General features: G+C 43.2%; 1 protein-coding gene across 4 annotated transcripts; it reads right to left on the reverse strand.

Moving 5' to 3' along the window:
- Positions 1-5,239: 5,239 nt before the first annotated feature.
- On the reverse strand, positions 5,240-24,605 carry LOC139662307 (TGF-beta receptor type-2-like). 4 transcript variants are annotated; one of them, XM_071540966.1, is made up of 8 exons: positions 24,402-24,605; positions 21,051-21,191; positions 19,967-20,158; position 19,209; positions 16,744-17,508; positions 15,358-15,499; positions 7,491-7,615; positions 5,240-6,564 (listed from the first exon to the last, which is right to left on the reverse strand). In XM_071540966.1, the coding sequence occupies exons 1-8, from the start codon at positions 24,476-24,478 to the stop codon at positions 6,385-6,387; spliced, it is 1,623 nt and encodes a 540-aa protein (XP_071397067.1). In that variant the 5' UTR covers positions 24,479-24,605; the 3' UTR covers positions 5,240-6,384. The 4 variants fall into 4 exon arrangements, with proteins under 4 accessions (XP_071397067.1, XP_071397065.1, XP_071397064.1 ...); XM_071540964.1 differs by lacking the exon at position 19,209 and having other exon boundaries at positions 16,744-17,519; positions 19,971-20,158; positions 21,051-21,198; positions 24,406-24,605; XM_071540963.1 differs by lacking the exon at position 19,209 and having other exon boundaries at positions 16,744-17,540; positions 19,971-20,158; positions 21,051-21,198; positions 24,406-24,605.
- Positions 24,606-26,274: the final 1,669 nt, after the last annotated feature.

Below are 26,274 nucleotides of genomic sequence, written 5' to 3' on the forward strand. Positions count from 1 at the left end.
TGCAGAATTAAGTGGAATGACATCCTCCTGGTTATTACAAATTATCAAATCAATTCAGCTTTTTTTTTGGAGGGAATATAACAACATAACTGCCAAGCACCGGCCTTGTTAAATGTAAGCAAACACACTTAATGTTTCCTCCCTAGACAAACACCTCCAGGTTAAACATAAAGTCATTTATGGCACAACTGTGTTTGTCCTTGATGGGCTTTTCTTCTATTAAGGGCTCTGAGTGCTTTGCTAACTGAGGATACAATAACACAATAGTCCATTCAGTCATAAGGAAATTAAAGCAATATCTGGACCATCAAGTCGACTGACCCTCCCATCAGACAAAAATGTCTGAGAGTGGAGCTGGGCTAATGGCTCCTAATACAGCAGGAGTCTCATCGCTCTATCTCTGGGCCTGGGCTGCCTGGTGCTCTTATCTTAATAGCAGATCAACTCCTGGACGATGACTGCATGGAAGTAATTGTGGCCCAGGGCCCTAAAGTTCCTCCAAGAGCATTACTGCTGCTGCTGCTGCTGCTGCCACTATCGCTGCTGCTGCCAAAACTGCACGCCTCAAGTGTTGCTGTGCAATATGACAACTAAACGTCTTGATCGTGTGGGTGTGTGGAATAAAAAATGGATCATGGGGATGATTTGTGAGGAAAGGATCAAAGATGTTACCCTTTGTCAGTCATGAATATTGTTTCCAAATGAGGGGCTTGTTGGGGGAAATGGCCTCTGACATCGACTGGACCTGGAGAGCTGAGAGAGGAGGCGATAGTCCAACAAGCAGTAATTTATCTTCCTTGTCTTCTCCCTACTTGGGCTTAAAATATTGTTTATAGCTCTCACCAACGCGTTCGGCGGCAGCTTTGATTGATGTATGAGGCATCACCATGGCAACCAGCGTGTGGGAATGATAAGTGACTTTGGCAGGAGAGTGTCTCCTTCTGGATTATTAAACCCACCTTAGGGTTATGTGTATGCATGTGTGAGTGTTTGTGTGTTTGTGTGTGTGTAAGTAATGACGTGTATTTCTTGGCTGAACGTTCTCTGCCTGCTGTTGCCGCCCACTCAAAGGGTTAATCGGGTTAGAAAGTGTCATGATTGAGTAGCAGACAAGAGTAGATATGAAGCCACAGGTATGGAGTTTCACTGATACTAATGGAGGGTTTAAAAGCTTATACTTTGTGACAGAGTCACAGGTGAAGGATGGAATTGCACTGCGAGCAAGAGAGAGAGAGAGAGAGACTTCAGCAGACTGAGAGATACAGACAGAGAGAAATTTGTTAAGTTATGCGTGCCAACAGCAGCTGTTTAAATGCAATTAGGTCCCACCATGACACAGAATGACTCCTGTGTTTGGTGGCTGGTCGGTGCCTCAGAGTGTGACTCTTGGTAATGGAAAGATCTGTCACATCTTGAGCTCAACCCCTTCGTTTTCACAGTGCAGAGCATGAGATACTGTGGGTGGGGGAGTCTTGGAAAATTCATATGAACGCCTCTCTCTAGTGACCTTGCAAACAGCGTAGCCAGACACCACCTTTTGTCGTGGAGCGTTTCCAGTGTAGAATTTGAATTGACAGAGTGGCCATCATTCCCATTCAAATCTCCACTCTTGGATGGGTCACTTGGCTGGGTTCACTTGCTGCCATGGGACGTTTGAAAATGTTGTAATGGAAATCAGTGTTGATTTGGTGCATGAGACTCAGAACGCTGACGTGTTACCATGGCAACGGCATCATTTGGATGGACATTTGGAACATTCCAGTGGCAGCTGTGATGAGCATTCTAACTTTCTGAGTCTCGCGTTGCCCACACATGGAGCAATGTGACAACATCAATGCAGCAATGACAAGCTTATCAAAACTCTATGGAAGCCATGTTAGGTGTACCATGCATATGCTAGCTTAGTGCCCTTTCTATCCATTCAAGCCCTATGGTTTCCACAGAAGCTTAGAATGACATCATTGGAGGAGGCCTTGTTTTTTAAGAAGCTCCATATGAACGGCTCACTGTTTTTTTTGGCCTCAAAGCAGAAATTGTCACTTGCTGGACTTTGCACTCCAGCGTTCAAACCCAGTTGGTTCCAACATACACCAATGATGTCTTTGTATGTGGAGTATCCAATAGAACCACTACGCCCTCTACTGGCCAAAATACAAAATGCAGCCATTAGGTTTATGTTCTAAGTTTTGAGCATTGCTTGGTTTTATGAGGTATGAATGATTATTATTAAGGCTGAAGAGACCAAATGAATGCCATTTCCAGTAACCGTATTTAGGAGGATTATTTGCATATAAAGGTTAAAAAAGATGAAACAAAAAAAAGATCTGAATGCAGTCAACAGAAAATGTAATTTATTTATTCTCTTTAAGACCTCTGCCAAGTTTGAGTGAATTCATTTGCAAAGTACAACAATATAAACTGTGATAAAACGATCAAATAAATCCATATGTTAACTGACTGTGTTCAGAACTATGTTAACGGTTGAATGAATGTACAGCATGATAACTATAATGTTTTACTTTACTTGTCCCAGACAGTTAACCAGAGGCTATCTCCTCCAAACTATGCATACTTGTATCGGGGATCCATACTTTGTGTCAAAATGGTAAAAGCTAATTTGGATTTGGTATCAAAATGAAGTCATTATTCTTTCACTGACACTAACGAGTGTTACTGTCAGTAAAAATAACTGCTTCTTCAGTCATTTAGAGGCTTTCACTTTTTTAAAATGCATATTTATTTTGAGAACTTGACTCCCATTGCTGCAGGAAAATTGGCATCACATTATTTGATTGTGAAAAATGAAGAGAAATGTTACTTTTGACATTCCGGTGGTAATCCATTTAGAACGTAAAATAGTTAATCATTTATCATCAGCTTGTATATCCCGGGGCCTTGTCCAATTTATCTGTAGTGCATCCCACACCAAGTGTGCCAGTGGCACAGTTTATGTAAATAGACTCTTTAACTGTAGGAAGGGCTATGGAAATCTTCCTGTGAGACAACAACTCACCCCACTGCAGCTGATAAATAACTTTCCTGGTGTTCCCAAGTGCATTTTTTTAATGGTTCATGCATTTTCAGTGGCGCTGCTACACAACCGCAGCCTAGGTTCATGTGTTTTGAATGAGAAAAAAGTTCCTGGCTGTTCTGACAATTCTGACATAATAGAGTGGATGTTGGAAACATAGAGACTCTCACATACAAATTCAAGATATGTCTTGACAGCAGAGAGCTTTTAACATTAGATTTGGCAAGACACACATAAGGCAGATATGCAGACATGAGCACACAGACACACACACACACACACACACACACACAGATTCTCTTTCTCTCTCTCCGTCTCACTCTTGCACACATACCACCTACATTCCTTCGCTGGTTGATTCCCATCCCACTGTGAGCGTTGATTTGTAGTTTAGTCCAAGCAGTCAGTTATTGCTTGGTGAAGGCTTTTCCAGCAGCATTGCTGAGGGGATGCTGGGAGCCAATGGATGAACTGAGAGCAGCTGCCTCTGAAGGCGAAGTGCAAGACACACACACACACACACACACACACACACACACACACACACACACACACACACACACACACACACACACACACAGACAGACAGACAAACAAGAGACAAGACAGACAGTCAGACATTCCAGTTTGAGTCAGCTGTAGGCACAGGATCAAGGGTCTGTCAACATCATACACTCCAGACACACTCCATGCCAATGAACCTGCTGAACCTCTCACCTTGGTCTCATCCAACACACACACACACACACACACACACACACACACACACACACACACACACACACACACACTCATTCAACACACATACACACACACACACACACACACACACACACACAAACTCTGTTAGTGTAAAGCATTAGAAACTGTCTGTCTCTTAAAGTGTATTACAGAAAGCCACACACAGCAGGCGGAGACATTAATCATATTTTGGACACCACCTAAGATTTTCATAGCCTCCTGGTGGTGAAAATGTGGTCTGAAGACATCAAAGGATGTATGTGTGTTTTTGAGTGAGTGAGTGAATATGTGTGTGTGCACGAGCATGTAAATGTGTGCTCACTGTATGTACAGTATGCCTGCCAGTACATGTGGGTATACATGCAAGCATGATGTGTTTGGGTATGCATGCATGTCTCGGTATTGCAGTCCTGTGCTGGTCACAGACAGTGTGCTAAGACTGGAACATAAACTCCCTGTTACAAGCCTGGGAGCCACTAGGCTATGAGGATCATGATGCTACTGATAGGAGCTGGCAACCTGCAAAAACTGAGATAGCTGCTTTCCAGCAGACTCATTGTGACGCTGAGATTTTCTGGAAAGCCTTCAAAGTATTTTTGACAGGAAAGGAGCGCATGAGTCAACATCACAGGAAGGTAATATTGTGACTGGGCCGGTGAGCATTAGGGAAATCGGGGAAAAGAGTTAGGTCCTTTGAGAAAAGGTTTGAAACTATCCTCCCAGTAGACAGCATCTTGTGCTTGAAGCACAGTAAACCATCATGCTAGGGGAGATTTCAAAAGCTCATTGTCACAAATCATTAGCGCCGAGCTGACTGACTTTGGGGTGGTGATTTGAATTTCCTGTATTTTCCAGAATGCAGAATTCGGCTAAGGGAAAATTCTCACCTAAAACATATTTTTTGGTCATTCATATAATAACCTATAGTCAGATATGCAGGCTAGTAAAATATGTTATATTCAGGTATTTGAAGGTGCTACATGTAGCATTTTGTATTTCTCAAAATTAAGACCATATTTCCCATAAACACTGTGCTTTCTGTCACGAAGAGGATGTTGCCCTGGCATCACTCCGCATGCATTTGTTTTGCTGAGGAAGAAGAAGGATAAGAGCCCTTGATAACAACCAGTATGCATTCCAACAAGGTAAGCTAATGTCAAGTTGAAACTGCAGTTCCGATAGTGGAACTGGAATAAAGTTGTGTTTTGTGGCGTCAAGCAACACAGCGGATTTCCCGTGGAATCTGACCCAGTGGCTCACGATGTAAAATGCAGAGTGGAGCCTGGTAGAGGCTGCCAATCGTCTCAGCGAAGGGTTTATGGTAATTATCCTAATGTCTCAAAATTAATGTGGCAATGGTTTATTGATGTTAAAATGCTCCACAAAGCACCTTTAAGGTAATAATCCAAAGTAGCACTCAAGGTCAAAGTATAAAACAATATCATAAAATTACTACAAAAGACCATGTTGACTCACTGAATACTGAAACTCTTTTAATTATGGCTTTAAACATTTATACACAGATGAGTTTGATAGAGATCTTTAATGAGAAAGGGATCAGAATTCCCTTTTCTGTCACAAAATGTCTATGAAGAAGTCCAGCTTTCATAGCAGATATGCACTGGGCTTCCAGTTTAGAGTCCTTTATTCATATCTCTATTCCCTTTATTCTCTGATTAAATAGATATTCTTTTATAGCGCAGAGTCCTCTGAGTAATACACACACATATACAGTATATATGTACAGTATATATATATATATATATATATATATATGTATGTTCCCTTTTTTCTTACAGGCCAATTTCACTGTCTTTATTTTACAGTCCATAGTCCTTGGGATATAACATCAGCATTCCCCGCAGCCGTACTGCTTTGGATGGATTTTCTATTTCATAGCTGAGGGTCATTTCCATTTCAAGCCAGGAGAAATGATACTTGCATCCGTTTGGTGATCTGCTTAGTTTTCAAAACTGCGGTTCTGATGAAGTCTCTTGCTCAGTAAAACAGACATGTTTCATTATGTTTCATTAGAAGTGGTTTCACTTCCTCCTTTAAAGACCTTGATTCTTCCGTCGCATCGTCCTCCAGTCCCTTTGCCATCCATCCAAGGCCACCTATAAAACATCTGCAGCCAGTCAAAGCAGCCAGTCAAATACACAGTGAGGGGGATTAGTGTTACTAACTGCCTGAACTTTTATGACATTGCTCCCTTTTCCCCCCTTTTTCCAAACAAACGTGGTCCCTTTATTTCCTATAACTGCACTGTATTGTCATAACCAAAAAACAGACACTGAATATACATCATTTGGTGTGCATAGATATGGATAAAGTGCAAACAGTATTTGGTTACAAAAGCTTTATACTGTGTTTTCCCTGTTATTTTATGACTTGTTCCAGTCTTTGGAGCACTTAGGCAATCAGGATCACCATCTCTAGTAATCCTGTGTAGTTCCCTTTCATCTCCATGACTTTCCGATTCGCTCTTCCGTCACATGCTCCTGACGAACCCACGGCAAACAATACATCCACTGGAATCTCTCTCTCTCCCTCCCAGCTGCTCGGTTGTAGTTGCTCAGCCCCCTGGTGGGGGGCAGTGTTGCCGTTGAGCTCTACTTCTCATCCACCACACAGATCTCTTCAGGGATCTTCTCCTCTGAGTCGGAGCGGTCCGACAGCTTGTCCAGGTGCTCCATGTCGCTGAGGCGCTCGGCGACACACTGGGCTGTCAGACGGGCCTCGGGGTCGTGGTCCCAGCACTCATCTATGGTGGCGCACACCAGCTGGATGCCCTGCAGGGGGAGCAGTGGAGCACAGATATAATCAGTCACTAATATGACATATGGCAAGTCTGATCGAGATGGAAAACACCATCCCCTCAAGCTGAAACTCTATGCATGTTCATGTGGGTCTGTATGTACGTCAATCTGTGTGTTTTTGTGTATGCCGCTCTCTGTCTATTTATATATGTGTGTAAAAAGAGAGCATGTGTGAAAAAGAGAAGGGGGTTGTCACAGGAACTTGGTTTTGCAAGTTTGAGTACAATACAGCAGAATCTCATATATCCAATGGAAATAATCCAGGAGACTGACATGTTCATACCACTGAAATGCAACAAAGTTTTGAAAGAAAGATTATTAGGAATCAGAAATGTCCATGCTCATACATTCTGAACTCTGCTGTACCAAAATTTACTACAGTATACCTTCTGTATCTAAACTTCCAGTATGAATTACTTTACTTGTATGTTTCAACAAGGAAATTACAGTAAAGCAATCAATCAGCAGAATTTCATTTACTGCTGATGGCAGTGTTTTCTACCCATTGCAACCCTTTGGTGACCTGCTTAGTTTTCAAAACTGCGGTTCTGATGAATTCTCTTGCGCAGTAAAACAAACATGTTTTGTTATTTTTCAATAGAAGTGGTTTTGTTGTTTCACTTCCTCCTTTATAAGAGCTTATAAGTACTCATGCCTGAGCATATCGTCGCTGTTGGGTGAAAAAGTTGCATCTCCCATATGTCAACTTTGCAGGAACTAAGAAAAACAGCCTTGTTTTCAGATTGACCACCATACATTTCTGAGTTTATCCAATGGGTTTTGAAAGGATTGATAAGCCCAACGAGTCACAGGATTTTCTCAACCCATAGAAGACCATGTAATCATTCAATGCAGCATGTCTATGTGTGGGACTAGTTCTGATGCCGGGCGCCTCTTACCGGGTGGTTGATCCAGCTGTTGGGGATTTCAGGTCTGCCTCTGTCTCTGAGAACGCTGTCCTTCATGCTCTCCACACACGGGTGCTCCCTCACCTTCCCAAAGGGCGGCTCGTACTCCTTCACCTCTGCACGCAAACACACACAAACACAAACAAGAGATAGGTGTTTAAAAATACAGCTTGTGACCTTATCGCTCTTATGGTATACAAACAAGCAATTAACACTGAAATAGATTCATAACTATTGGAAGATAACAGCTCTGTTGAACAGAAGGGTTAGAAGAGATGGCAATGCAGTGGAGTGCGCACGTCAAAACACCTCTAAAAGTATACAGTGTGTGCACCAAATTAAAACTCCAGGTTGCGACTTTAAATAGCACTGCAGCAGCACAAACGTCTAAAGGCTCCTGTGTTGCTGACAGAGGGGCCGAGGGGGAGAAACACTCACTATTATCACATTTTTACCCTCAGCGTCAATGGGCTTAAAGTATCTCACCGACGCAGCTCTGGCTTGGTGTCAGCTCTCTTACACAACAGCATCCTGAGTGCTTGTCAAAGCCAATGTACCAGTGGAGTTTACTCAGGGCCGGATTTCAAAGCATTGGCATGGAGGATACAGTCTGGAAACTCGGGTCAAGAGTTTCCAAAGACTATTTATCTTTACGTCGATTTAATCTATCCTCGGGGCAAAACAACAAATCAAACTCAAATTCCCTTTGAAGCGTGGAGTGATTGTATAAAAACAACACCACAAGTTTTAGAGGATCCATGGGGATAAGAGGACTGAGGAGGAGCATGTGAGTGTGTGAAGAATGGTGAAGCTTAAGTCAAGTATCTGTTCCAGCAGATTTACAATAATTACAAGATGACAGGGAGGTGAATTAGCAGTCTGTCAATCATGGCATATTGTAAAAATAATCTCTGACCAAGACAGACAAAAGGCTTAGATACAGCAAAGAGAGACCAGACTAGTAGATTTCCCACTATGATAAAACAGCGATGTTTTCAAGCTAGCCACTAGGTGGAGAACTTCTATATGTTGGTTTGTCTGTAAAAAGGATATTCTGGAGTATACGGAATATGGAGATGGGTTGCGAATAAGATATGATATAAGATATGTAACCTAGGTTACATATCATGACATGACAGATCAGGGAGTTGTGTCACTTAACTGGTTAAATGGTTAAGGGTCATATTTTCCTTTTTCAATATCGTTCTTTTTCATCCACATTGAGGAGAGTTGTACAGTCTGTGGTTACAATGCAACGCATTTCTGGGAGTCAATATGGCAGAATGTGTCAACAAAACACTGACATTACTGCAAGTGGTGAATAGGCCTACACCTATCTCTATGGCATTTAGGTTTCATTTATGCCAAAGTTACTGCTTGTTAGTAGTCCATTGGAATGAGTAGAGGTATTTATTTTTTATATATTGGCGATTCATTTTATTGTAGGGTCTGTTGCTTCTGCTATAGGCATGTTATTGACTGATCTCTCTTAGCTGATCAGGTGTAAGGATTCCTAATGTGAAATTTTTTTTTTTCCTAATACATTGATAGTTTTTAATAGTAGTCTCAGCTAAACAGGAACCTAGAAGTGTAGCTTTTCCAGTTTAAAATGTAACTTTAACTTTTTATTACAAAAAAAGAGATTAAATTATAAATTTTGCATGACATTCTAGACATGGTGCATTAAAGGATGATTTCATCATTCAATTATAAATAGTATTCTGATTAACATATCAGTCTTTGTACTGATACAATGTGGCTGACTGTAAGCTACACGCTAATCAACTTTGACACTGTAAAAACCCTTTATGGTAGGTTACATTGTGCACAAATACGATACATGTTAATTGAGTTCATTTTATTATAATTATTACTTTTACACTTGTTTTTCAAACAGAGAGAAGTGGAGCAGAGCTGACAATGAAATCCCTAAGCATTCAACATCAGAATCTGTTGAATATGCAGTAGGAATATGTTTTCAAATAGAAATGGTGGGTCGGTTCGATATGAAATAGGTCTGAATGAAAGAAGATGATCCCCTATGGCTCTCTCTTGCTTTCTGGCTATGTTTTTTCTTTCTTTCTCTTTCCCTCTTTCTTTCTTTGGGAATTTGTTTTCTAACTGTCATGTTGACGAGTGCATATGTGTGTATTTTTTGCTTTGGGTAGCCTTGAAATAATTGTGGAGAGACATTCAAGGGGAGCTGTGTCTCTGTGTGTGTGTGTATGTGTGTGAAAGAGAAATAGAGTTTTTTTATGCTATATTTTTATTGGATGCAATGTGGATGTCATGCACTAAAATCTTTTATAGGCCTAAGCACGTTGCCTTGGGTCTTCTTGATTTGTATAATGTTGTCATCTGCTTAGTCTAGTTTATTGGAATTACTGGAAAATGTGAATGTACACTTGATATACTTGGGTTTGACACTTTAATCTGTTAAATTGGTCAGCCTCACGGACAAAATAGGTGGTGAGCTTGAAACTAGCACTAAACTAGTTTTCACTTGTTCTAATTATGATGGAGGGAATAAAGATAAAAGTCTATGAAAAGTATTCATCACCCAATTATAATTGTAAATTCCCACAACAATTAGGATGAATGAAGAAATCTATAGGTATGAACCATTGTTTCTTCAAACCCAAACACAACTTTGATCTTGGAGTAAAGTATCCACTTAATAGTGATCGTTTTTTAGGATGAACCAGAACAGATGACAGTTGCTTGAATGCCTTGAAGAGAGGCTCACAGGAAGTTATGATGCACACAGACAGGAATCGGAGGCCACTAGGACAGAGTAATGCAACAGAAGACTCTCTCCACAGGCTCAAACTTCCTGTTTTTTTTGCAAGCATAGTTCCCCTGGTTTAGTGTGAAAGCTTAAATACACCCCACTCAACCATCAGTCAATATTTAAGAGACAGAGAGACAGATGTTTCTTTTCTTCTGACAGTTTTGAGGGAGTGTGATAACTGTGTGCTAGACTGCAAATCCATTTTGCAAACTGTTGCAAAACTGTGTTTATACGCGCATTCCCAAACAATGGGTCCTAAAATATATATGAATCACACTGCTCATGGGCACTTTGCAGTGTAAACAAAAGTGGTGTTTTCCAGAATGGAAAGATTGGTCAATCCTGCTCTAAGAGGAAAGATGGCTTTTGCAGGCAAACCTTAAATTAAGCTCTAAATAGCAAAGGCTATTGAAAATACAACACAGGGCAAGGAAGGAATGCAGCGGTTTGCAAAAGTCACACAGCGCATATTGACAAGAGTTTTGCAAAGCAATATAACAAGTTCAGCGCAGTAACAATGAGGAACTTACACTGTGTCTCTTTCGACAGCTGACACGTAGTGATGACAATTTTGCAATGTTAGCACATATTCCATCCTTCCAATCGTCTTTTTTCCATGCCAGTTGTGAGGCATGCCTGCAGAAACGTCTCGGAGTTTGCAGCCAAGAGAAATTCACTCTCTAGTCGAATTTAGCTGCAACAGCCGACTAGAACAACCACTTGTGAAACTTCTCAATGGATGTCTCTCTTCTTCAGGAGTTTTGTGATGTATGTTTCTGGCAGTGCTGTCATGTTTCCATGGCTATAGACTGCATAGCCAGACTGTTATGTCTTTCACAGAATGGCCCGCTGCTGCATCTCACAGTATAGTCAACCATCGTGTCTAACCCTGTTTTCCTCGTTCATCAACCTTTGACCTGCTTGGGTTACAGGCTTACAGCCCCACCTCAGAGATGTATTGAGCTCAGTGATGTATATTGGGGCTGTGATGTTCAAACTGCGGTCGACATAGCAAGCCAAACAGTCTGAACCACAACTCTTGGTAATTGAAACGAGCAAAACAAAAAGGGGAAGAGAAGGCAAACCATCTTAAATGATTACAGCAAAGTTGCAGGCATGTGTAACCCACGTCGGTATTTGTTTGATATTCTTGTTCTGTTCACTTTCCAAATTAAGATTTTTTGTCTAATTATGCTCAACAAAGCATAAATAATGAAAAAAAAGAACAGAAATCCTGTCACCTAAATACATAAATAATGCAGGGAAACAGATCCTCACAGAGTTTCAACATGCACTTAGTAATGAATTAGTAATGTGATCACAATAACAATGTCTGTTTCCATAAGTCTGTCTGAGTCTGCAACAACAGCTTGACAAATCGTCTCCCAGCCTCCTCTGATGGTTTTCATTAGGCAGTGGTGGCTCTGACACTTGTTTTGCGTTCCTCACAGGTTGTTAAAATCATTTGCCACAGATCAACAGATGCACACACACACCCACACAGACAAAAAAAACACAAGAACATACATGACTGCATGCATGCATGTGCATTACATGAAACACGCAAGTATCCATGTGTACATACACACAAGCAAAGACATGTAAGTACGCACACACACACACACACACACACACACACACACACACACACACACACACACACACACACACACACACACACACACACACACACACACACACACACACACACACACACACACACACACACACACACACACACACACACACACACACACACACACACAGTCCTGGAGTGGCTGATGGTCTGACATCTGGAGAGCAGCTGCCCTAACCTCTCCTCCTCTCCTCTCCTCTAACCCAGCCTCTCCCTCTGGGGACTGAAGGCATTTCTCCTACTGCAGCTCCACATTCAACACCGCTGCACCATTATCCCCCTACTTAACCCCACCCGCCTGGGGAACGCCCTCAACGTCTTCCCAACTCCTAAATCTGGACCAGCTAAATTATACAGGAGACATTTTAGGGAACAGAGGCAGAGATAAAAAGCCTCGAATCCAGCCTTTCCTTCTCTCGGGGGTATGTTGATCTCTCTCTCTCCCTCTCCCTCTGTCTGTGTAGTCTTGGAAGATAAAGAAAGCATAGTGATGGCTCATGGCTGGCTGACTGGATCTGTCGACTGATGGCTGCGTTCTTCTCGCCTGGCAGATCTCAGATCAGACCGGGGCCCCAGGAACTGTGACAGAGTGGCTGTGTGGCTGCCTGCCACCGAGACGCAGCACGCTGATCAGACATCTGTCTTTCACAGGCGCACGCAGGCAGGCGGCATCGGAGACAAGAGACACCAGGAAGCCAAGGCTTCACCCCAGTCATTATAATGACGCACTGAGATGTGTCACTCCGAGTGTGTGTGTGTGTGTGTGTGTGTGTGTGTGAGTGAGCGCTCAAGCGTGTTCATGTTTGGTCTCAGGTGAGGTGAGGTCTCACGGTGTCACGGGTGACTCAGAATGCTAGAATGATAGCTTGGCAACTTCATTACAGTTGTTGAAAAACAAGGGGCCAGCAGTGTGAAAGCATGTAACTCTCTAAGTACAGTCTGTAAACACACATCAGTTTCACTCTCACGGTCTTCTGATTCCAGAATCAATACCAGATCTCTGCCAGCACTCTATCGGCAAGGAGATTTTTCAGCAGTCAGCGATGCAAAACCGAGTTACTGCATCTCATTTAGGGCGGCTTATTCTTTCCACCTTCCTCTGGGTGTATCAAGGTAGGAGGCTGGCTGTGTTTGCACAACGTTTTAACCTTTCAACATGCGAACGTCTCCATGGGTTTTTGCCTTAATGGACTACAGATTTCACCCATCCACTCGTCTCGGAGCGACGCCAAGTCTAGAGGTTAGAGAGAGGAAAAGAGAGAGATACACAGAGCGCAGAGAAAGAGAGCAGACTAAACCAAAACACATGGATTATCGCAGCTGCTTCTTCCTATCCGTCCCTGTTCTGATCCAGGGGCGGGACGGCGCCCCCGCTTCCCCTCTCCTGTAAATCCACGCCAGCCTGGCCTCCCCTAACTGTCTGTCTACAGCGCCGTCGGCATGAGCGAGGCTGCATGGTCGTCCACAGTGTTGTGGTACAGTGGGAGAGTAATTTACTGCTGCCTCATCTGCCTCAGGGTAGGAACAGAAAGAGAGAGAGAGAGAGAGAGAGAGAGAGAGAGAGAGACAGAAAGAGACAGAGACAGAGAGAGGGGGGAGAGAGACAGAGAAAGAGATAGAGAGATAGAGAGTAGCTTGTGTCCAAAGACCTTCAGCAAATGGGTTTTAAACTGGGTCTGGAAATAATGTCCACTGCCCTATACACTGCCTCTGGTTGCCGAGACCTAACTCCGCAGTAAGGGAATGAATGACTTGTAAGCGTGAACTCACAAATGACTGAAATAGATGGGAGGAAGATAAATGGGAAAAAGAAAAGCGGTGTCGTTCACAAATACTCCTTTAAATCCCTCGGAGAGGAAAAGCAATTGAAGCCACTCTAACCTTTATCCAATGAGCCTGTGTTCGTACAGTCCATCACCTGCGCCTCCGTCTCCTGTCTGCTCCGCTCCCAGGAGACATTAGCCACAGAGCATCCTCTTGCAAGGGAGACAACCCTACTTACCGAGCTAAATTCACACTAAAAACAGTGCGTCTCGGGACTGCGCTCTTTGCAAAACAGGAAATGGGACTATTTTCTTTTCGGAGGTGTACCCACGGGGCACGCATATTCTTGCAACTGGGAGGGAAAAAGCAAGAGGGATTGTGGGTCACTCGGCCATGTTTTTCCTTCACAAGACTCTTGGGCGGCATTAGCGCGGTGGTACGGTTCAAGGGGCCGCCGCGGTGGGGGTGGGGGGGGTGGGGGGGGGGGGCGGTGTGGGCAAAACAGGAAAAACTAAAGTAGAACCGTTCATGCCCGAACTCAGCGCTCAATCAATGCTCTGACACAATGGAGACGGGACCGGTCACAGCAACAAACTGGACCACAGAGACACTAGGGGAAGTGAAAACAAATGACTGTGTGTCGACATGAAATACGGCCCTGCAGTTTGCCTTCAGATAATCACCCATTCCTATTATTTGCACATATCCTGGCCTTGTTTTTGCTACAGGATGACAAACAGGAACAACGGTACATTAGTTAAGTGAAGGCTGATCCTTGAGACATCCAGAAGATGGATTGTGTGTGTGACACCTTTAGGTTTTGTTCCCACAGTGATTAATGGGCCGTGGACGACACACACATAAGTCCTGTCACCCCTCGTGAGTGAACCCAGGGTGGAGGTGGTCACCACTCTCCTAATTGGTAAAGTCGTCAACGCGCTCGTATTCCTCCGAGGTCAAACAAGCAGTGGAGGCAATTTTTCTTTTTACAGTATTTCTTAGGATATTTACACAGGCTCAAGAGGGAATTTCATCAACCTGTCGTTATATTGATTTCCTTTCCAGCCATTGACACAGACTGATCTGTAATTACTAAGGAAAACATGGGCATCTATCTATTATTAACTAAAGGTCATGAGTGACATATGCTGTATACACAGTAGTGCCACCACCACCGGTACATGAAACCAGGTTTTTTGGACATTTTATTTAGCCATTTAATCTTTCAGTAATGTTTTCTGTAAATGAATTCTTCATGTAAAGGCCTAGTGTATCCCAGATTTTGCCTTACCATTGACTAGGTGGAATGGGTCACCTTGCATTAAAGAGCTGCTAACCCTAAAAAAAAATAATTTGTATGGGTTTCAGTGGATAGTTTTAGTGTCCCATGGTCTAAATGCTGATTCAGAGGGTTTTTTGGAATTGTTTGGCATGGAAATGGTCAAATGGTCAAATTTAATCGCGACAAGCAGATTCAGCAGGAAGAAGAATCAGCAGGTTCAATCCAAAAATAGCGGTATCGGTACTGGCATTCAAAAAAACAATACTGGCCAAATCCTACTATGGAGTCATTTCTCTCATCAAGGAATCACAGCAGCACTTGTTATGCCTCTAATCAACACAGCTCATCCTACCATCACGTCTCTCTGTGTGTGATCACATCTTACCTCCGATAGCATTGCACCTGGAGGTGATCTCCCACAGCACGAGAGCCATGGAGTAAACATCGGTCTGTTTGAAAGACTCAATGTTCTCCAGGTTGATTCTGGACTCCAGGACCTCTGGGGCCATGTACCTGGCTGTCCCCACCTGAGACGAGCAGAAAGAGAGAAAAAGACATTTGTTTCATTGTATAATTTTGTTTTGTATGGCAGAAAGAGCAGGAGACTCCAGGGAACAGTCTCACTAAGCAGTAGACGTCATTTCAACGCTGCGTCTAAGCTCTAGCTCTCATATAACCCAGGATCTTTTTGGGGATGTATAACCTAGTTTTAGACCAAACAGTAAATACATTATTACAGATTTAAACCAAGCAAGTACAAAATAATACTTTATTTTTGTCATTTACCCCAGTAGATGTAGTCTAAAACATAAATGTCAAAACTTTCACTTTTAAGCCCTATGTAGCCTCATTTCAGCCTTGACGTCTATAACCATTCAGACATCTTTTAGGAAGCTAATAAACATAAAATTGTTCAGTAGGAGGGTGGCGGGTAAATTGCAACATTATTCAGCCACTTTTTAACAGCTAACTAACTAGATTTTTAGAACAAAATAGGAGGCCTAAATGATGGCTGGTAGTGCAGACAATCTTACAAGTCACAGCAGACTGTCGCACCAGTCAAAGCAATTTACCAGCATTAAGCGAGTGACAGGTGGTAATTTCCCTCTGTGGTAACATGTCATGTCACATTGATTTGAATGAAAATATGTTTTGATGTATATTATAATTGGATAAACAAAGATAGCTCAAAGCTCAACAACACATTACTTCTCTTGACATAATTAGCACCTTGGAAAATGTGTTCACTGGCAATTCTTCTAAATGCATTAAGGGCATTACAATGCATTAGGTGTGCTGAGCAGCAAAGGGTGAGGCCTTTTCATAATGAGTCATTTTCATAACAGAGTCCAAAACGACTCCGGCCTATTACATCAGCATAATGGCTCCATTAAGAATCAATCAAGCCTGTTTATCTTGTTTCTATAATAAAACGACAACCTAAGAACAGTTACAGCACTGATTCTATCAGCATTATCCATCTGGGGCCGAGAGATAATCAGAGCCAAACACTAATGGATGGTGTCCCTGAGTGACGAGGATCAAAAATTAGAAAGTTTGATCGATAACATTCCTCATTTCTCTTATGTCCTTTTCAATGTTTGATAAATGTGAAGAAAATACAGCAGGAGATTTGGCTATATCCATGTCTGGGGCACTAAATATAATAAAAGTGAGAGAATTTGAATCTCTGAGGACAGAAGTTGAAGGAATCTAAGACCAAGTGAAACATGGTATTTTGACCCAAATTTTCCAGGACAAGAAGGCTTACCTGCCCGCTGTTGGCCAGCTCATCCACAGACAGCGAGTTGTCCAGGCGGAGTCCGAGGCCGAAGTCACACAGGCAGCAGGTCAGGTCGCTCTTCACCAGGATGTTGGAGCTCTTGATGTCTCTGTGCACGATGGGCACCTTGTAGCGTCCGCAGGGGGTGTGGTCGCTGTGGAGGTGCGCCACGCCGCGGGCCAGCGACCCCCCCAGCAGCCACAGGTCCTGCCAGCTGATGATGTGGCGGGTCAGGTACTCCTGGAGGTTCCCTCGGGGCTGGTAGGCCGTGATCAGCCAGTACTGCTTCTGCACCTTCCTTTCCTCCGCCGTCAGGAAGTGCAGCACATTCTCGTGCCTCAGGTCTGCGTCTGAGAAGATGTCCTTTTCGTTCTTCCAGGAGGCGTACTCCTCGTCTGAGAAAATCTTGACCGCCACCGTCTCGAAGGCCTGCTCCCCGGCCGAGGAGCCCTGCTTCAGCTTAGCCCTGTAAACCTCCGCGAAGCGTCCTTTCCCGACCTGGACGTCCAGTTCGATGGGCAGCAGCTCGGTGTTGTGGTTGAGGTTGTTGGCGTGCGTGGAGCTGCTGTCCGAGCCCTCGTCGTCCATCATGATGGCGTGACCGTCGCTGAAGTCCAGCGGAGGGCCCTTCTTGCGCCTGGAGCTGGCGTGGCGCTGGCGGTACACCCGGTAGATGTAGAACGAAGTGATGACCAGAACAGCCAGAAGAAGCAGAGGAACCAGGCTCACCAGGATGACAGACACCACCTGGGGCTCCTGCGGGTCTGAGGGATCGAAAGGAAAGGCTTAAGATGATGAGGATGATGATGATGAGGGTGAGGAGGAGGAAAAGCAGGATGAGAGGACAGAGAAGGTTGTATTGTAGTTACAGATTAGATTAGTACATGTTTCTAACATCTGGATAGTTTATTATAGTTCTAGTTCTAAAGTTCTATGCTCTGTGAAAGCAGGATATATTTCATACTCAAGTAAAGCAAGACATTCCTTTAAAGACAGTTACTGTATTTGTCCACCTCTGCTTTTCTAGGACAAAGACCATAAACATATAGCAATTCATCTCCCATAATGAAAAGAAATAAAACTCTCATTCTATGTTTGCAGACTATATCAGCATCTTGGTAAGGGTAAAGTAATACTCTCAGCACAGCAGAGGAACCTGACCCTTCCCTGAGGAATGTCTATAAGCATCAGAAAGCTAAAGTTAGCGTCTGGCCTGCAAACGCAGACTGGCCCAAACCATGACCCAGCCAACCACACATTGTGTCTCTTTATAGTTTATGTCTGATTCTGATATTTAAAGAGGTGGTGTGTCTGCGAACTCAGCTAAGGTTTTGGAAACCAGTGAAAGTTTATGCCGATGCTGTGTTTATGGTCCTATTTTTGAGGCCGCAGTAATAAAAGAAGACCCGTAAAAATATATCTCCAGACACAACATGCCACACTGGAAAACCCGGACTGGTGCACAGTTGGGTTTGATGAGTTGTAAATGAGTCATTAACATGTTGTCTCGTCTAGTTTCTCTGAGTGACATACAGGATTCCTATACATTTTCCGTTTTGAAATTCCAAACTTTTCCAGACCTTAATTTTTTGAATGGATTTGAAGATTGTGGTTGGTATTTCATATGATGTATTCACCAATAGTAGCTGGGCAGTATGACTAAACTATGCCATATCACTCTATAGCTGAAGATCGTTCTTCACAGTAACAAAAATCACAATATGTGAAATATGTCCAAATAAACTAAACGTTTTCCATTCTTCTACAGACTTTTTATATAATTCCAATACTTTTCATGACCTCGAAATGAGCAAATTCATGTCCCATACTTTTCCAGATTTTCAAGACCTGCATAGGAACCCTGGCCATATAATATCAGTATCAGCGATTATAAATGTAAGACCGATATTAAAAGCAAGTTTGGCTGGGAGGAGCAGAGGCGGGAGGAATCAGGGAGGAGGAGGGAGGACGAAGGGGAGGGCATCCAGCTCACTGCCCAGTCGAGCCCTCTGGTTCTCTCTAATTTTTTTTCTAGACAGGAAACCACACGTCTGAAATCCTCAACATGGCCCCAGCCAGTTTGTTTTGATTTTCGCAGAGTGAGAGGCGATTCCTCACAACAAACCTGTCACTGTGCCTCCCTGCCTCCCTCTGCGCCTCATTTACAGTATGAAATATTCAAAGTTCTGAATGCAGCCACAGAAGAAGGCTGAGACTGGCAAAAATGGGGATTTTGACTCTAGACACTGATTTGAGGTCAGCTTCATCCTTTCCCCATTACAGTGAATCTTAAGGTTAGACTTGGGGTTTCGGACGCTGGTCACTAGTCGGCAGAGCTAGAGGCAAATTCACCCCAGCGCTGAGGCTAAGGGGAACCTCTTAAAAGCATTTACTGGTATTATTGCCTTTGGGATTTTCTCTATTAATTTCTGCTGGAGCTCGTTCATTACAACACTGTCCTGTGTTATGCACTGAGGAGTTAAAGAGGGCACTCAGAGATTCTCGACGGTGAGGGAATGTGTTTCCATGACGTCGTTTGCACTGTGCAGATGCTTTCAATTTGGCTCTCTGTGGAGAGCCAGGTCTCGGAAATGTACCTCGGTGTTATTATTGCCTGGATGCTGTAGTCAAAATACATCTGATTCCAGGGCCAATATTGTAACTGGAGTCTACAAACGAATATGCCTCTAAAAGGCTGCGAACCTGTTTGTAATCATGTATCTGGAGAGAAAGTACAGTGCACACGTGTTAGCATTCATGCATGACACCTTACATGACAAGCTGATAGGAACTGCATAATAATATGAGGTCAACCATGACCATGACGTTACCATGTTATGTTCTACAGATGTAAACATCATTAAAGTCCCACTTTTTACATGCTTGCTGCAGTGTAACTCCACTATTGCTGCACTGCAAAGAGAAATTGTATAGAAATAATAACGCAAGATAGATGCAGTGTAAGGAGACTTCCATGACTCTATACTACTTAAAGTCTGGGAGACCAGGTTTTTCCGTTATAAAACCTGTATGAACAAAATATATCTGGTGCTGGTTGGGTGCAGTCGACTGGGCCACAGTTTTCTCAAACGTGCTGATAATCATACCATCACCTTAAAGTGATAATCCACAGAAAATACATTCACCATGGTAAAGAGTTGGTGAAAATAAAGGGGTTATTAGCTGAAATATTACAACATAATGTCTAAACTTACAGGTGAAGAAGAGGTGGTCATTACACTCTTCCTCGGAGCAGGAACAGATGTAGAACTGGGAGCCCATTCCCTTCCTTTCTTTCATCACACACTTGCTGTTGTTGTAATCCTCGAGGTCCAGGCCGAGCAGCTTGCTGCCCGGGTTGTGGCAGATTGTATCGATGCTGGCATTGCCACCTTCCTTCCTCCTTGGAAACACAGAAAACACGACTTCCATTTACACTCGGTTTATATTGATTTGTATTTAGTCTTAATTCACCTGGGTTATTCTGTTTGGAGTTTAAGTCCCCTTTTCAAAGATCTGTATTATCATGTAACAAGGTAATGATGGCAGGGCTACAGCTGTGCAAATAATAACATTTTTCAGCCGTACAGTGATAAAGTGGTAATTGGAAATGGCATATTTGTCTCTTTCAACAATCCACGGTCTCAGCAATATGGAAATTACTGCAATACAGAGGTTGTATTTACAAACAGGGTGATTTTGAAATACCATTACACATGTGCAGCAAGGAAAACCCTGAAGCTGCAGAAATATACATATTTAAAAACAGGCCATTTTGCTCCCCTGCTGGGCAGCGCTGGCCATGTTGTCATGATATACATTTTAAAGAGGTGCTGCCGTCCATGTGCCATTAAATTTCTGCTAACATCAGCTCATACCATGCCCACAACATTGCTAATATACTGTAGTAAGAAACAGTAGCACTGCCTTAAGCTTTTAACACCCACACAAATCTGCTTCATGCTACATCTCACATTTGGAGTCTGGTTTGATGCTGATGGGTGGTTAGGTGATCATGTGCTGTTAAATTCTAGCCAATATCTCATTGTGTTTACATGAATGATGACGATTGACAATGTGCTGAAAGTAAAATGTCATTTCAAAGAAGAAATGTCAGGGTTTCAGGGAAAAAATGACGCCAACTTCAGTGTCTCAAGCTTCATATGTGCCCTTAGGTGCAATGTTTTGTATTGAAATGTATCTTTGGCATTCATTTGAAGTCATAGCTTCCACATGCAAAATGGGAGGCAAAATGGTGGTTTGGAAATTCAGCAGTTAGAGCAGTGGTTACTCACCAGATACTGACACACACATCGTTCACATGGGGGCAGATGGCCGTGATGTCACACTCCACCTTGCAGCTCCCTGTACCGGTGCAGCTGGTCGGCTGCTCGTCACAGAACTTACACAGCTTCCTTAACTTTATCATACTCAGACTGGCCTCTGGAACAGAGATGGGAAGTGAGAGGGGTAAGGTGATGAGTCGGATATACAGAAAAGGTCCAGTCTACTCTGTAAAAATGTGAAGGTTCAGATCCGAGCCCATCTTCTCATGTGCAATCAGATACTTAAACCATAGACCATTAAAGCAGTCAAAACACTCAAACATCACAAACATTATGACTCGTGTGGCTGCAAAGTATTCGGTTATGTCTTCTACATGAAATATAATAAACAAGTAAAGCCCTACAAACCAATTTGCTGCAGCCTGGTTAAACGGTTGTTACTAAATGGAAGGCCTGAACTCTTGACACTGAAATGACTAACAAACGGAGTCAGAGAGGCAAAATACCTCCAAGATGATCAATTACAGAAATATACATGATATTCATTAACTTGAAAATCAAGAGTCATAAACTTAAAAAGTAATGAAAAGTTGTCTGTTGGAATGCCAATTATCTTGAAGCAGAATTCAAAAAGACCACACTAAAATCCAAACTATTTCTTCCTAGAGGGCTGGACGGATTTTTTCCCAGTGAAGTCTGAACAATAAGAGCAGTTCACGGTGCCATCCGCCTCCTTTGGTCTTGTTCAGACTTGACTTTGCCGGCAGACAGACCCCATATCAGTGAGACAGACAGGATTGTGTGATGAGTGCCTGTGGGTTTGATAATCATCTCCAGAGACAACTGGCAGACAGGCAAGAACAACAAACAAAGGGAACGCGGATACATCTCCTTGCTGAGGAGCCTCTAATTTGTCAAGCCGATGAGTTGTCTCCATGTCTTGCAAGGTGTTGTGCCGATTTTTGTTTAAAAAAAAAAAAGGATGACATTGTGCTTCAGCGTGTTTGGAGACAGAAATGTGTGTGCGTGTGTGTTTATTTCTGCACACACACATGTTTGTGTTTCCACAAAAATTCACCGACTGCAGTTATCAGCTTGTCCTTGCACTGTGATCAGTAGGCCACTGCTGATAAAAAACAGATAGACAGCACGCTTCTGTTTGGCTGAGAAAGGAGAGATGGAGCAGCAAAGCACACAACAGACAATCTCTCCTCTCCTCTCCTCTCCTCTCCTCTCCAGCCCCACCACATGAAAGTATGTGAGGAAAAGTGGATCTTGTGGCTTTGAGAGTTGGAAGTCGTTATAAGAGAGGATATTTTAATTCTCCCTGCCTCTATCTAGTACCAGCGGTTGGTGCATCATCAGGAAAGTATGTACATGTATCATGACGGCCGATCCCACTCAACTGTGTTTTTACATGACGAGTTGGTACAAGTGCACACGAGAGAGAGAGAGAGAGAGAGAGAGAGAGAGAGAGAGAGAGAGAGAGAGAGAGAGAGAGAGAGAGAGAGAGAGAGTTGAGCAAGATAGTAGCTGAGATTTCCATGTGGTGAGGACTGCACTTCTTCCAGTTGTTTACAGTGTTATGTTGAGCAATAATACAAATTGAAAGGAGAGAGAGAGAGAGAGAGAGAGAGAGAGAGAGAGAGAGAGAGAGAGAGAGAGAGAGAGAGAGAGAGAGAGAGAGAGAGAGAGAGAGAGAGAGAGAGAGAGAAGAGAGAGAGAGCATGTGACAGCATTGCCACAGCACTACCACATAACCACACATTTCTAGTGCAGCTGACACCATGTGCACAGGAAGCTGAACCTGTTCCTTGCACCAGCATACAACACTCGTGACCAAACCAATAGTGAAAGTTGGTTACTTTCTGCATGGCGTAGCTCAAAGATTTTCTTCCTGAAGAAGTTCAGTCACAGAGAACTGAATTTAGTTGGGGAAAACAGGCAGGGGGGGGGGGTTAAGACTGTAGTATTATGGAGATGAAGCTGGCAAATGTGATAGGACGATTTACATGACCACAATGTCAAAATAATCAAGTGTATGCTTTTAAGCCACTGGGGAGTGCCAATGAAGTCAGACGTCCTCACAGTGTCAGTCGACTATCTCTTCACCCTCGGAGTTCACACTGACTTGAGGAAAAGGTGCTGTGTGTCTGCTCCTGACCCGGGACAAAAAGCCTACTGTATCTTCTCGCCCAATCTGCTGGGTGGAGTTAGAGCTGCGGCTTGAAGCAGCAGAAACACAAGCTGCAGAGTGAGAGAGAGAGAGAGAAAGAGAAAGAGAAACAGAGAGGAGCAGACCTAGAGCCACACTGTTGCTGCTGGCACTCACACAGAGCTGGAGTGAGATACCTGGGCATGTCGCAGGATATTGCAGACGGATATTGCTTTCTGGCCTCGTCTGACTGCGGAGCGCTTAAGTCTCTCCCAAATAAAAACATTAAAACGTTACACCTGAACTCCAGACTAAAGCTATTCGAGAGTGCAATTTAAAATGTTGCCCCGGGTGTGAGGTGTTTTGAAGCAAATCAGCACTGAGGGGATCGTCTGTGCCTGAGTGCTGGTGGTGGTGAGGTGGTTGAGCCAGAGTAATTATATCATTAGAACAACTCCTCTCAAAGAGCATGTCATTTAAACCCACGGAGGCGGGCTATGGAAGGGATGAATGGTAGTAATTGTCACCCAGGGCTACATATAATTGCAGAGAGGGGGAGAGAGGATTAGGAGCAGCCAAAGCCACTTGGTGCCATTGGGACTGAGCATGAGACAGATGAAGGTAAAACGCTGTCTTCCTCAGGGGGGGATGAGAGGCCAATGTTAGCACTGTGGCTGCACATCAAAGATGCAGAATCCCTCTGATAGGAGCCATGCAGGTTGCGTCTGACAACAGGTGATGTGTGCTGCTGCAGCGCGAACTTCCCACAATGCACACTTTCTTACACCGGTAGTTCACAGTGTAAACAGAAACTCAATTTACATTTCAATTAGACAGTAATGCCTAGCATAAATGTAAGCATCCTTGTTAAATGAGGAAGAAAGGCTGAGTGGGCTTCTAGGAAGGCACGAGAAAGTTGTGCAATTTGCGAGTTTTGTTGTTTTCAAAACAGATTAGAGGAGGCAATTTTATTCCTCCCCCAGCAATAAAAAGCAATGTACTGTAGTCTTGACCAGTGTTCTACTGTATGGCCACGTGCGTTAAAAGTCCTGACAATTTGACAATTTATCATTCTTTCGTGAAGGAGGCGATATGTCACCTTTAGAAGCGGTCGATAACCCTCTATATATGTTTCTAAAATTACTTCATGGCTTTGATAAATCGCGGCCAGCGCCTTGACAGCCTCCAAGAAATAAAAGTTTTACTCACTCGGCTGGTCCAGCAGAATACTACCAAAGAGTATCGTTCCACACCAAAAAGCGGAAAACCGAAGTAGCTCCATTTAGAAACGGACTATACTCTCCTCTCTTTCTCATGAATTTACTAAAAGCCTTGACAACGATAAAACGATAAATCCACACACTTCGGACTTAGTTTGGTCCGCCTGTTGCTCTCAGCGCCTTCCCAGCCCGGGTAGAAGCAGAGTAAATAGAGCAGGCAGGGTTTGCCCTATATGACTCACAGTATGTGCACTTTTCATGAAACAGGAAATCTTCAGAGGGGTTGGACAGCTTTTTTTTTTTTTTCTTCTCAGCAAAGCTCATGTGGCTCACAAAGTCTTGAACCATGTTATTATGAGGCCAACACTCAACATAGCAAGACTTGAAATGGCACGCTCCAAAATAGGTTAGGTTAAACCAGAACCTTCACCTAGGCTATAAGAGTATGCAAATAACCCAAACTTCTCACTTATATTTATAGTTTCAAACCTTATGTAGACTTTTCAACTTTCAAAGACAACTGCCGGTACTTCATTGTGCTGTACTGGGGTTTACTCATCTTTAATTTTAGCACCAAATTGTCATGGAATTATCACTTTTACACACATGCAATATACTGCAGTCATTTAGCTGTTGATTCCCAGACACTTCATTTCTTAACGACATTCTCCCGCTACATGGCCTCCTGGAGAGGCTCCAGGCTCGGTGTTTATCAGGGATGACATGAGAGGTGGTGAGAGTCTCTCCATATCTCATAGTGTTGGTTTTTATTGACGACACGCAGAGGTTAAGTCCACTGTAACACCCATAAATTACCCTTCTATTGCCGGGGCTTTGCACACATGTGTTTTTGCTCTGCATACTCAGGCCATGATGTCAGGTTTCAGTCCTGACCCTCTGACCCCGGAGCTTATAACTCTCCCCACACAGCGTCTCCTCCGTACCCCACCAGCTCTCTGCCGTGCATTAACACGTCTTCTAAAGTGTTTGCTTCTGGTAAGTCTGTTTTAGTGTAAGATATGTGTTTTTTATTATCTTTTCGACCTGTTCTGTCTGTCCGTCTGTCTGTCTGTTAGCAAGATGTCTCAAAAATTTGTAAATGTATTTGCATGAAACTTTGTGGAAAGGTTTTAATTTCCCTTTCGCCCCCTGTTCTGTCTGTCTGTCTGTTTGTCTGTTAGCAGGATGTCTCAAAAAATTGCAAATGAATTCGCATGAAACTTTGTGGAAAGGTTGGTCATGGGACAAGGAAGAACTGATTAACTTTTCACTCAGATTGGCCAAAGGGGGCGTGGCAGTGGGCGTGGCTTCTCGTAAAAAGACTTGTAACTTCTGAATTGATTCACGGAACATTATGAAACTTTGTGGACGTGTTGGTCATGGGGCAAAGAATTACTGATTCACTTTTTGCACCAAGTGGCCAAAGGGGGGTGAGGCGGTGAGTGTGGCTTCTTGTAAAAAGACTCAATCAAACAACATGGAGAGCTCATTTCCTGTTTAGACATAACTGCTCAGCCAAATTTTCCAAAACTTTCCCCAGTGGTAGAAGGGCAGCTCTAAAGGCTGCTGAACAGATATGCAGCTGATTGGCCATGTGGTGTTGAGATAATCAGCTGAAAGTGGCTAGAATTTGAACAGGCAGATCTCATGTCCCATTCAGGTCCAGTCATGAAAATGTGAGCATCTCTTGATGTGAAACAAGTTGGTAAGGTGGTATGGAAGAAATTATTAACTTTTGTTGAAAATCCGATGTGGAACTGGCATATATTGACAATTACATAGCATTGGCAGAGGTATGCGCTCTACTGATTGCCATCTAGTTTGTGTGTGTGTTCGCAAGTGTGTATGCAAACGAGAA

This window comes from Centroberyx affinis, unplaced genomic scaffold (genome assembly GCF_046629955.1).
Source record: "Centroberyx affinis isolate AG114_WGS23_722 - 3 ecotype Tasmania unplaced genomic scaffold, CSIRO-AGI_Caff_v1 ptg003755l_1, whole genome shotgun sequence".
In the NCBI taxonomy this organism is placed as follows: Eukaryota; Metazoa; Chordata; class Actinopteri; order Beryciformes; family Berycidae; genus Centroberyx; species Centroberyx affinis.